The sequence below is a fragment of the Durio zibethinus genome, chromosome 11, assembly GCF_047325235.1.
Source record: "Durio zibethinus cultivar Kanyao isolate XHJ-2024 chromosome 11, ASM4732523v1, whole genome shotgun sequence".
NCBI classification, from domain to species: domain Eukaryota; kingdom Viridiplantae; phylum Streptophyta; class Magnoliopsida; order Malvales; family Malvaceae; genus Durio; species Durio zibethinus.
This window is the reverse complement of record NC_143172.1, coordinates 9,261,732-9,273,423: the sequence shown is the minus strand read 5'-3', so window position 1 is coordinate 9,273,423 and position 11,692 is coordinate 9,261,732. Positions and strand designations below refer to the sequence as shown.

Genomic DNA, 11,692 nt, shown 5'->3' with positions numbered 1-11,692 from the left:
CCGAGGAAAAAGTTGGATGTGTCCAAGCTTTGGTAAGTTGGTTCTTATTCCAACTGTATTTTATATTTTTGAAAGTGGAAACCAATGGGCTAGGCCTCTAGCCCCCAAAACGCTTTGAAATAGTAGCAAACTAAATAATGGATATGCTTTTATTCTTTCCTTTTTGGAATAGAACAAAGCTCATATAATCAAGCTATATTTGGATAGACTTTAGGCTATATTATACCAAAATCAGATAGGATCCAAAATACCAATAGATTTTTAAGTTCATTTCTTTTAAATAATAAATTAATATTCGTAAATTATTTGAATTCAACTTAAATTTAAATTTGACTCGATTATTATCGAGTTAAGTTCGAATTTGAGTAACTCGACTTATTGATCGAGTCGAGTTCAAGTATTCTTATATTTGACTCGATTATCTCGCGAGTTTAATCAAGCTTTTATCTTTTATTATATTGTAATTATTTTATTAATTAAATATCTCAAACTTAAGCTTAAGCTCGAGCTCGAGTACAAAACAATCGAGTTTTTATCAAATATAAAAATCGAGTTTTTGTTTAATATAAGAATCAAATTTATTTTTACATGTTAACTAAGTATAATCGAACAAACTTAAGTAACTTAATTTTTATCTCAAATTGAGCTCAAAACTAAAAATATAAAATTCGATCAAATTTGAATCAAGTTTCGAACTTCAAATTTAAAGTCGAGCTTAATACCATATCAATTTAAACTTGATCAATAAATCAATATTTCTGCATATTATTAGTATATTTAGAAAGAACTCGAGAGTATGACGACCTAGTTTTCAAATTGAAATGTACTACTGGCTTAGATGGTAAGTAACAATATATGGCTCATTGATATCTAGGTGAGACATGACTATTTCTAAATCATAGTAGTAAGTTGGAGGTTTGGAGAGTGATGATGGGTTTCTGTTGATTGACTAACAACCAAGTACAAACCATTATCATGCCAGAGAAGCCAACTTAAATTGTTCTCCAAGATATTGGGGGTATTCCATTTTTCATTTAAAGAGGATGTTTAACTTTTATTTTTATCATACGGGGAAATGCATTTTGTCCAATTTTTTTTATCATATTCGAGATATACAGTAATAGGAAAAGATGTGCAAAAACACACATTTATCGGAAATTATTGCTGGCCTCATGTTTTCGACTTCCCAAAGAACACCATCATATAATTATTGGGCATTATGGACCCCTCGACGCTTTGGGCAACACCATTATTTTACTTTGTCAAAATAGCCCCTAGTAGCAGCTTTTCTTTGAGTACAAGTGCTGTAATTTTTACACGCTGTAATCCAAGAGGAAACAACCAGACATATTGGAACTTGTTTCAGCATACATGTGCTGCCACCTACAGCACCCACGTCACCCTCAAAAGCAGTTTAACAAAAAAACGTCAAAACATTAGTGGATTAAAAGAATAGAATCCAAGACAGTCAAATCAATTCCACCAACAGAAGTTGAATGCATGTTTAATAAGAACATGGTGTTGTTATTCCAGTATCATGTTATCTTCTCACTCATTCCCATCCTAGTTTCATAAGCCTCTTTATCTCCTGCAATTTACCTTCTCCAGTTCCTTGACAGCCTCCCAAAACACACTCAACTTTTGTTACCTTGGAATCAATCCAATACCCCAAAGTCTCATTGCCAATGGGCAGGTGTGTCTTGCTGCATCGAAAAGAGTTTTCAGGTCAGAACCTTGAATCTATTAGGTTTTAGGCTATCCGGTATATTAAACAACTCTGTCCCTTATCCCTGCCTCCACAAGCGAATGCTCTCTCTTCACCTCAGTGGCAACAGTTCCAGTGGTAACGTACCTCAAATGCTGGGAAACTGTGGCCAACACAATACCATTCTTCTCAATGATAATGGCTTGGAAGGGTTAATCCCTCATCAAATTTTCATGTCGAAGTGGCTCAGAAGGATTGACTAGGGCTATAACTGCTTCTCTGGTGAAATTCCCCCTGAAGTGAGACTTTTCACCTCTTTAGAATATACTGGACTATATAACAATTTTCTAAGTGGAGAGATTCCAAGTGAAATTTTTTCTCTTCAAAATTTGAAGTTCCTCTATTTGAACACGAATTACCTAACTGGTTCATTACCTGATTTCCCACCTTCATGTCGAATTTTTTGTCTTTGGGTTCACGAGAATGAATTTTCGAGTTCTTTGCCACGAACCCTTGCAAACTGCCACAACCTTACTATGTTTATAGCATCCTACAACAATTTCAAATGGGGCATTCCACCAGAAACTTTTAAGGCCTTTTGCAACTTGAAGTTCTGTATCTTGATGAAAACCTCAAGGGGGAAATTCCAGACACTTTCTGGAGTCTGGAAAACTTACAAGAGCTTATTCTCTCAGGGAACAAGCTTAATGGAACTATTTCTGAGAGGATTGCTCAATGCAATCAGCTAGTGGTTATTGTTCTTTCAGGTAATAATCTGGTTGGTCGCATTCCTCAGTCAATAGGAAATCTTACAGGTTTAACTAATTTATTTATTTTCAATAACATTCTTAACGGCTCTTGACCTTCCGGGCTTGGAAACTGCATTTCACTTGTCGAGCTTAGGCTTCAGCATAACTTCATTGGAGTAAGTATCCCTCCAGAAATTTGCAATCTCAAAAATCTTGAGGTTCTTTTTCTATTCAACAATCATATTGAAGGTCACATTCCACAAGAAATTGGTAGGATGAGCAACCTGGTGCGGTTGGCTTTGTACAACAACAGTTTGACTGGTGGAATCCCATCTGAAATTGTTCATTTAAAGAAACTGAGATTTCTATCCTTGGCTCAGAATGATCTCATTGGAGAGGTGCAATTTGAGCTTAGTAAAAGTTCTCCTTCTCTGGTCAGATTGGATTTATCGGGGAACCGCCTTAACGGATCAATTCCTTGCAGAATATGTGCTGGGGTTAATTTTTCAGTTTTGGCCATTTGGAACAGCCGTTAAAGTGGGCATTGGAAAATGCTCATCCCTTAGGAGGGTGGTCCTTAGTAACAATCTTCTGCAAGGACCTATACCAGAAGATTTGGAAGAGAACGCTGGAGTTTTCTTCTTGGAGGTCCAGGGAAACTTGCTTGAAGGGAAGATTCCCCCGGTGTTTGGTCACTGGACCAATCTTTGAATGCTTGATTTCTCACGGAATAGGCTCTCTGGCTCTATACCTCCAGAGCTTGGGAAGCTTGAAAATCAACAAATTTTAAGGGTTTCTTCTAATAGACTTACAGGAAGCATTCCCTCGGAGTTGGGTCATTGCAAAAAGATCATCAAACTGAACCTTAGCGCCAATTATCTTTCAGGAAGTATTCCTTCAGAAATACTATCATTGCCCAAATTGCAAAACCTTCAACTCCAAGAGAATAAACTTATTGGACGTATTCCTGATTCTTTTTCTTCCCTCCAAAGTCTATTTGAATTGCAGCTTGGAGGTAACATTCTTCAAGGTCTCATTCCATGCAGTTTGAGTAACCTTCACCATTTCAGTTCAGTCCTTAATTTAAGCAACAACAGGCTCTCTGGTGAAATCCCTGCATGCCTTGGCAAACAAGACAAGTTACAGATCTTGATCTCTCAAGCAACAGTTTCTCTGGTGAGATACCAACAGATATGAACAACATGATCTCCTTCTACTTCGAGAATATATCATTCAAGCACCTAACAGGAAAATTACCATCTGCTTGGATGAGGATCATAGCTTCATATCCTGGATCTTTTGTCGAAAACCCAGAACTTTGACCGCTAGGTGATGAAACTGGTTTTTGTCAGGAACATAGAAAAGGCAACAGCAGCGGAAGGGTGCTGGCTGGGGTAACCATTGCTGTGGTGGTCTCCGTGGCATTGCTTTGTGCGATGATCTATGTACTGGTGGTTAGACACCTGCAAAAGAAACATTCCTTTGATCAAACACTTCGCCGTGAGCGACAATCTAGAACTGAAGATCTACCTGAGAATATGAAAATCGAAGACATTATTCGTGCTACAGAGGGATGTAGTGACATGCATATCATTGGGAGAGGCAAACATGGAACAGTTTACCGGACAGAATCTTCCAACTCTAGGAACCATTGGGCTGTCAAGAAAGTGAATATCTGACACAAATTTCAGACTTGAGATGAGAACTCTTGGCTTAATTAGGCATCGGAATATGTTGGGAATGGCAGGTTACTGCTTTAGAGATGGACTTGGATTATCGTAACTGAGTTTATGCCTGGCGGAACACTTTTTGATGTGCTACACGAGAGCCAACCCCATTTGGTTTTAAACTGGGACAGACGGTATAACTCATGGCCTTTCCTACCTTCACCACGATTGCGTGCCACAGATTATCCAGACACATCAAGTCAGACAACATGATATTAGATTCTGAATTCGAACCAAAGATTGCAGACATTGGAATGGCAAAATTGGCCTGTGACCTGGATTCGAGTTCCACAAGATCTGCAATTGTTGGAACATTGGGCTACATAGCACCCGGTTGCATCATATTTTCAAATGATTTTAAAAATTCTACATTACAAGGAAGAAACAGAGTTTCTAAAATTGCTTCTTTTTTTTTTTTTTTGTTATCTGTTGTGGCTTTCTTCAGAGAATGCATACTCAACTCGATTGACAGAGAAATGCGATGTCTACGGCTATGGAGTAATTCTGCTAGAGATTCTTTGCGGAAAATTGCCTGTAGACCCTTGCTTCGAGGATGACCTAGATATCGTCTCGTGTACTAGAAATAACCTACTGGAAAATGAAGAATACGTTTGCTTCCTTGATAAGGAGATCAGCCTATGGCTCAATGATAAACGACTAAAGGCCCTAGATTTGCTGGAACTGGCACTTCAATGCACTCAATCTATGGCTGATAGAAGACCCTCCATGGGGATGTAGTGGCATCTCTAATTAGGCTAAATGATAAACATGAAACAAATGTAAATAACACATAAAACCTAGGTTTCAGTTTTTACTGCAAAATTATATTTTACCAGATTCCCATTATATTTGAGAAATTCAAGTCAACGGCAGTGTAGCGGCATGACCAGGCTGCAGCTAGTAACTCTTGCCGAGGTTGAGAGGCTCACAATCAGAAAGAGCCCAATCCAAAGTCCCAAACCCCCCAAGTTGCTTTTGCTGACAGAGTACAACAATGCACTTTCATAGACTGTATTCTTCTTGACGACAAGATAAATATATATTAGCTCCACATAGTAGACCCCGAACGGCCAGATTAATCACGAGAATAACTTCCTGTTGATAATACTAGATCATCGTCCTAGAATCAAATAGCAACTGAAAATTCTGCCACGAATACATAACTCTTTTTATTATTGTTTTAACAAAACTGGACTGGAGCCATATAAAAAAAAAAAAAGAAACTTCCATTTTATAGTTAATAACCATCTTTAAAGTTTAAACCCAAGTAATGATCAGTTGTAGCTACAATTATTGAACTCTTTGGTTTTGAAACACTAGGTTTTTTCTTAAACCTTACATACTGCCAAAAGGACTTTAACAGCACGGTGGCACAAAGGCTCTACCCTCAAGAGGCCTTTTGATTGAGCCGAAAGCCTGAAACCATGAAATGTTCTGCTACATCACATAGACTGCCTGCTGTCAAGCATACAAAAAAATACTAACATGCACTCTAGAGTCTAGAAACATTGCTTTCGAGATGAAAGCTTTGGACAAAATTAATTTAATTTGCTTAAAGAGCAACTATAACTGTAATCCCTCCCCACCTCTCAGCTTTTCATCGAAGGTGTTAATTTCTGTTCGAGAGCTTGTCATTGGAGGTTAGACACCAGAAATTGCAATAAGAATATCATTGCCCCCAGCAGAGGGAAATTTAAAATCATATCAAGCTGCTCATCTCTAGCGTTTCTCATCCCCTAAAAGAAGCTAAGAAGGCATTTAAATTATAAACCAGGGCCTCTGCTACAATTACTTGCATGCCTCTAAATTAAAAACTAGGAAATGCATGCATTCAGGCAGAATGTTGTAGCATGCATATGCTTTCAGCATTTGAGATGGTAATCATATCATGGTTTCATTAAGTCCAGCTTTTTAATATTTTTATCGTTCTCAATGAAGCATTTGTTTACTATGGTAGAAACAATGGTAAGGCTTCATAATCATGATTCAGCTTATCGAACAACAACAAAATAATTGGTAAGATATGACACAACAATTCACCAAGTACAGAAAAATGCAGCAAACCACAGACAATCTGAATTCTCTTAAACTTCAAATGCAGTCACTGTTTCAACCATTACAGAAAAAACTGAATAAGTAAGGAAAATCATGTCAACCTGCTTAATATACCATCATTCCTTCAAGAAGTAGATAATAGTTCAGCTACAATTATTTTTTGTCATGGGGGGAGAAACAAAAAATATAACTAGGAACCAATTGCATTTTTAGGAAAAATCTTTTTACCATAAAGGACCTATTCAGTTGCTTCCACATGTTGTGATGTTTCAGCTTGTTTCAAACTTTCCAAAGCAAAGATTCGTCTATCCAGGGACTTATGAAGACTTTTCACCTGGACACAAAGGGAAAGTGAAAAATATAAGCACACAAAACGCTCCCCAAAAGTGGCTGTATGTTAGAACACCAGAAAGACATGCATCAATCCAATCAAACAAACAGGAGAAAACTATTCATTTTTGTTGATTATTTGTTCAGTAAAACATTGGTAACCGTCCGTCAGATTAGATCACTCATCTTTTGGTAGTTCATCTTTTCCACATCAAAGGAGGAAACAGAAATGCATTGGAATGGATCTTAATGGGTGTCTCAAGCATCAGAATCTTTTGACGCAAATCAGGCATCTGGGGTTATTACTCTTTCTTCACACCATCCTATCATTTAGGATATTTATATTTTAGGGCTTCACTCTTGAAGACATTACATCTATAGTTGGTATATCAATGGTTTTTTAACGCACAACAAACAACCATAGATAAAAAATGTCCAACAATAGGCAGGAACAACATAAACATAGCCAGAAGAAGAGCAAAACGGCACTAAAAGTCTGGAAGTAGGAATTAACAGACGAGACCATCCCAAACAATGGGACTGAAATAATGTCAAAAACTAAACAAAGAATCAAAATTAAACATAGAGAGGTAAAATGAAACCCTTTTAACCTAATAAAAGGTTTCCAAGAAAACATTTCATTGACTTGAAATGTTAAATAAGCAGTATAATATGGCTTTTAGTAGGTTTTGCCGGGTCAAAACCCCTAGCATCAAAGTTCGAGCCTTTTTCGCCCAAAGTATCATTTTTCTCTTCCCTTACCAAACAACAGAAGATTCTATCTTAACCCAAGCCTGCTACGATTGGGTTAACTTAGACCATGAAATTCAACCTAAATAGGTTCCGGTAACAACCTATCTTCCAGGACCAAAACAAAGAACAACCGGCCGTATGCTTAGATTTTCATATAACCATCAACAATAAACATAATAACCAATCATCCAAGCAGCTATATATGCAATACAATGCCTCCTTCATGCAAATACATAGTAAATAAAAAAAAAAAATCAGCCCCAGCACCACACACAAAGACGAAAAAACTACCAAATAAAATACCCAAAACATTTCCCGAGATTTCTATACCTCCAGAAACTATCTCCATGATATGGGTTTACTAAATGAAACTTGCAAATGAGCACAAATCCGAAAACCCCGAAATTAATCCATAAATTCCGTAAGAAATTGAAAGGTACCCCATATGCTATGAAACAAAACACTGTGAATAGGAAAATGGGGGGGGGGGGGGGGAGGGGAGTACCTGTTGGGTGATGGATTCATGGGCAACCTTGTAATCCTTGTAGAGGATGTAGAAACCCAGAAACGACGCCGTCGCAGCCCCCGTGAAGAATGAAGCCAATCTCACCCTCAATACGTACCCCATCGTTGATCTTCCCCTACCTTTTTGTGCTTTTTTTTCTAGTTTCTTTTTTTTGTGCCTTTTTTCTTTTTAGAAACTAATTTCGTCTAAGACCTTAGCCAAACGACACCGCTTCTATTCACCTACGCCACTTCACGTTGTCGTTTCAAGAACTTTTTAATACCTAATTTCTGTTTAATTACTGCTATTATATAAATGCTGCCCGTGGGCTGCGCAAACCAAACCAACATATGTTGAGTACTAAGCAAAGCCAATAAATATAAATAGAGAGAGTGCAAACATCACAGTGTGGAGTAAAACAGCCCATGTTGCCCCTCAATCTATCTTCTTCCCGTTTCAAAGAGAACTCCTTTAGGGTTAGGGTTTGAATTTCTTTCATTTTTCATTTTTTTTTTTTTTGTGATTTTGGGGAGGGCAAAATGCAGCAGCCTCCACATTTGATGAATCTCCCCACTGAGCAGATTTAGACGGTTATTTGATCTTTGCAGCATTGCCTATTTTTGACATATTTACCCTTTGATTGTACTTGATATTTAATGTGTTTTGATTGATGGGTTTTGCATATATTGTTTTTTGATGTTTATTTCTGTAATCAAATTTAACTTTTTTGGAATTCTAGCTTTGATGTTCATGATCATTTACCACAGTTTCATAATCATGTCATTTTCTTTTCTTATTTGCACATGTTAAAATCAATTTCGACTGTTTTCTTACTAAATCGTTCTCTTGTTTCTCGTTGAAAGAAACAACAATGATTTGTTGAGAAAAATGTAGGACTATATATATAAATGGACTGTTTTGTGTGTATATTGCTATGATAAATGGATCATGCTTCTTGCAGTACCTGGACGAGGATAAAAAATTGATTATGGCAATATTGGAGAATCAAAACCAGGGAAAGTTGGCTGAGATTGCCTCATGAGTGACCATTTTTAAACATAATGACAATGTTTTCTTTTGTTTACTTCCAGGCAGCATTATACCAATTGTTATTGGCCCATTGCGGTCTGATTTTTGTCATTGAGCCGAATGTTTTAGATCAATGTCATTCACTCATTCCTTGACGTTAAAATATTTATATTTTACCCTTTTCATGCTCCACAGTCTGGTATTTTTGTTGCATCTCCTCTGTCAATGATAGGGAAAGGGTATGCTTTTAATAGGCCTCCTATTATTTGCTGCTCTTTGTGTGGTTTTCTTGGTCACCCCTTAAATTGAGTTCTTCGCAAGAAAAATTGTTCTTTGGTTATGATGGTGTAAAGTGTATTTGAAATTCAGTATCTCAGAATGAAAGCATTAAATCACTAGTTTCCCGCATCTTCAGTGCTGGTTTAGTGCTCAACTTGTAGGCTCTCTGTGTTATCACAAATGATACTATCCGTAGAAAATGCAAAAAAAACATAAATACATACCTATTAATACTTGGTCTGACTAATTTAAGGAACTGAAGAACAGGGACCACCATGGTGGAAGAACTAGGGTAGAACTGTATATTTAATACTTTACAAGTGATACAGTCTGTTAACCAGTACCATAAATTATGATATCAGCTCCGATTTTATAAAAATGATTCAGGCATTAGGCACAGCTGCAAAAGAACCTAATGTATCTAGCTAAAATCGCTGATGCACAGCCACAAGCATCAACATCTTCCCAGGTTCTGTCTAATAGATTTCTTCTATTTAATATCTTTCAAAACACTAAGAATGCATTTATTTGAACTCATTTGTAAAACATAGTAGATGCCACTACTGTCTGCAATGCAGCAAGAGCAACATGTTCATTCTGCACAAGCTTCAATGAATAAGCAGAATCGAGGTTTCTTAGCTCCAAAGTCGGCTTTCCATTTAAATGATCAGCAGCAGCAACCACAGCTGCCAATGTACCTCCAACAACAGCAACTCAACCAACCACAAGTGGGATTAAGATCTGCTGCCCGTTGTGGCCCTTATCAGGGCATGCAAATTGTGCTTGGTAACAATTTCATGAACATTGAACGAAACAAACAAGATAGCTCAGAAGACGGTACTGGTGAAGGCTTCCCAAACTTGGCATATGGACAACGCTAGGGATAGTGAAAAAATGAAGCTTAAATGATGTTAACATGGCTAATACCCTGGTTTTCATATCGTGTCAAGCTCCTACAGTACTTGTCTGCCTCTAATCATCTGATTGTATTTTGCTGCTTTTTTGGTACCATGGAAAATGGGAAAAAAAGTGGCAGGGACATACCACCACATATGTGGAGAGAAAACTTGGATTTTTTGTCATCTCATTGACTCAGTTGTATTGCGCTCGTGAATCTCCCGCCAATATTTCGGCTATTATTATAACGCTTGTTTCAAAGTTACGAGCTTGCATTGATAATCTTACAACCAAGGCAAAGAACACCTACAATTTTCTTCAACCATAGTGAGCACGACCATCATCTCATATGAGCGTGGTTTAAAACAATTGAGCAATTTGCCTACCGTATGTGGCTTTAAAATAGTTTTTCTTCTTGGTCCCATGTAACTTCCGCCATCTGCGCAATGCATAGTACAACTGTACAACAACTAGAGCAAAGTTCTATATAAATTGAAGTTTTAACTCACCCGTCATTCAATCACCCTAAAAAAATCATTTGCAGCATTTAGTATTTTTTACAAAATTATCATAATAATGTAATTATTAGGATGATTTTATTATTAAAGTGATTTTAACACTCGTAATTTTGAAATCATTTTTTTTATTAACAATTATATTATTATATTCGATATTACTTAAAAGTCAAACATTATTTTATATAAAAACACGAAAACAATCATACATATTATTATTGTTACACAAATTAATATTTTTAAAGTTATTTATAGATAATAATTTCTAAAATATTAATAATAGTTATTTATTTTATAATAAAATATTATTAAATTATTAAATTTATAAACATATTTATTGATAAGTAAATTGATTTTTATAATATAAATTATGTAAAAAGATTTGAATTAAAAAATAAAACCAATCTATTAAATTCATAATAAAAATATATATTATATATTATATATTATATTAAAAAAATAAAAAAATACATAAATTACTTTAAACTCATTATAATTAATATTAATTTAAAAATATAAAAATTTATATTATGTAATAATTACAATTTCAAGTAATAACAAATTTTAATTTACACATATTAAATGAATAAAATTAATTATTATTAATTTTACATATCACTTTATTTTGATGATAAAATTTTTTTACTTTTTTGTATAAAAATTACATCACCTTCTAAAACAATAATTTTATCATTCTTGGTAATCCAAAATTCTCACCACATAAATTCACCAAATGCTTAACAAACATAATGATCTATTGACCATGTATCAATCACCATGATTTTTTATTACCATTGATTTTAAAATGATTACCCCATACTTAAAATTTCCTTCAGAATTTAAACTTTAATATCTATAACTCATTTTTTTATCATTAGGATATGGTTTTTTTTGTAGAAAAAAAATTCTGGTCAAGTATCGTTTAAGTTTTAATATGCAGTGCTAGCGCTTTTGTTTTCGAAATGACAACCCAAATTGTATGCAATTATGCTGACTGCATTCTATTGTAATTTCCGCCAAAAATTGGCAAACCAAGCAGGTGGCTGACATTTTGACCCGACTCACCGTTGCTTTAATTACTTAAGAATTGAAAAACTGAAATGAGTATGAACTGACAGATGCACAGTTGTAAATGGGTGCAAGGATGG

General features: G+C 35.6%; 1 protein-coding gene and 1 pseudogene across 6 annotated transcripts; one reads left to right on the top strand and one right to left on the bottom strand.

The window, feature by feature from the left end:
• Positions 1–1,500: 1,500 nt before the first annotated feature.
• LOC111290157 (uncharacterized) lies at positions 1,501–4,975 on the top strand (annotated as a pseudogene).
• On the bottom strand, positions 3,778–8,027 carry LOC111290635 (uncharacterized). 6 transcript variants are annotated; one of them, XM_022882033.2, is made up of 3 exons: positions 7,825–8,005; positions 6,465–6,570; positions 3,778–3,917 (listed from the first exon to the last, which is right to left on the bottom strand). In XM_022882033.2, the coding sequence occupies exons 1-2, from the start codon at positions 7,945–7,947 to the stop codon at positions 6,475–6,477; spliced, it is 219 nt and encodes a 72-aa protein (XP_022737768.1). In that variant the 5' UTR covers positions 7,948–8,005; the 3' UTR covers positions 3,778–3,917; positions 6,465–6,474. The 6 variants fall into 6 exon arrangements, with proteins under 6 accessions (XP_022737768.1, XP_089624108.1, XP_089624109.1 ...); XM_089767982.1 differs by lacking the exon at positions 3,778–3,917 and adding an exon at positions 5,191–5,327; XM_089767983.1 differs by lacking the exon at positions 3,778–3,917 and adding an exon at positions 5,389–5,636.
• Positions 8,028–11,692: the final 3,665 nt, after the last annotated feature.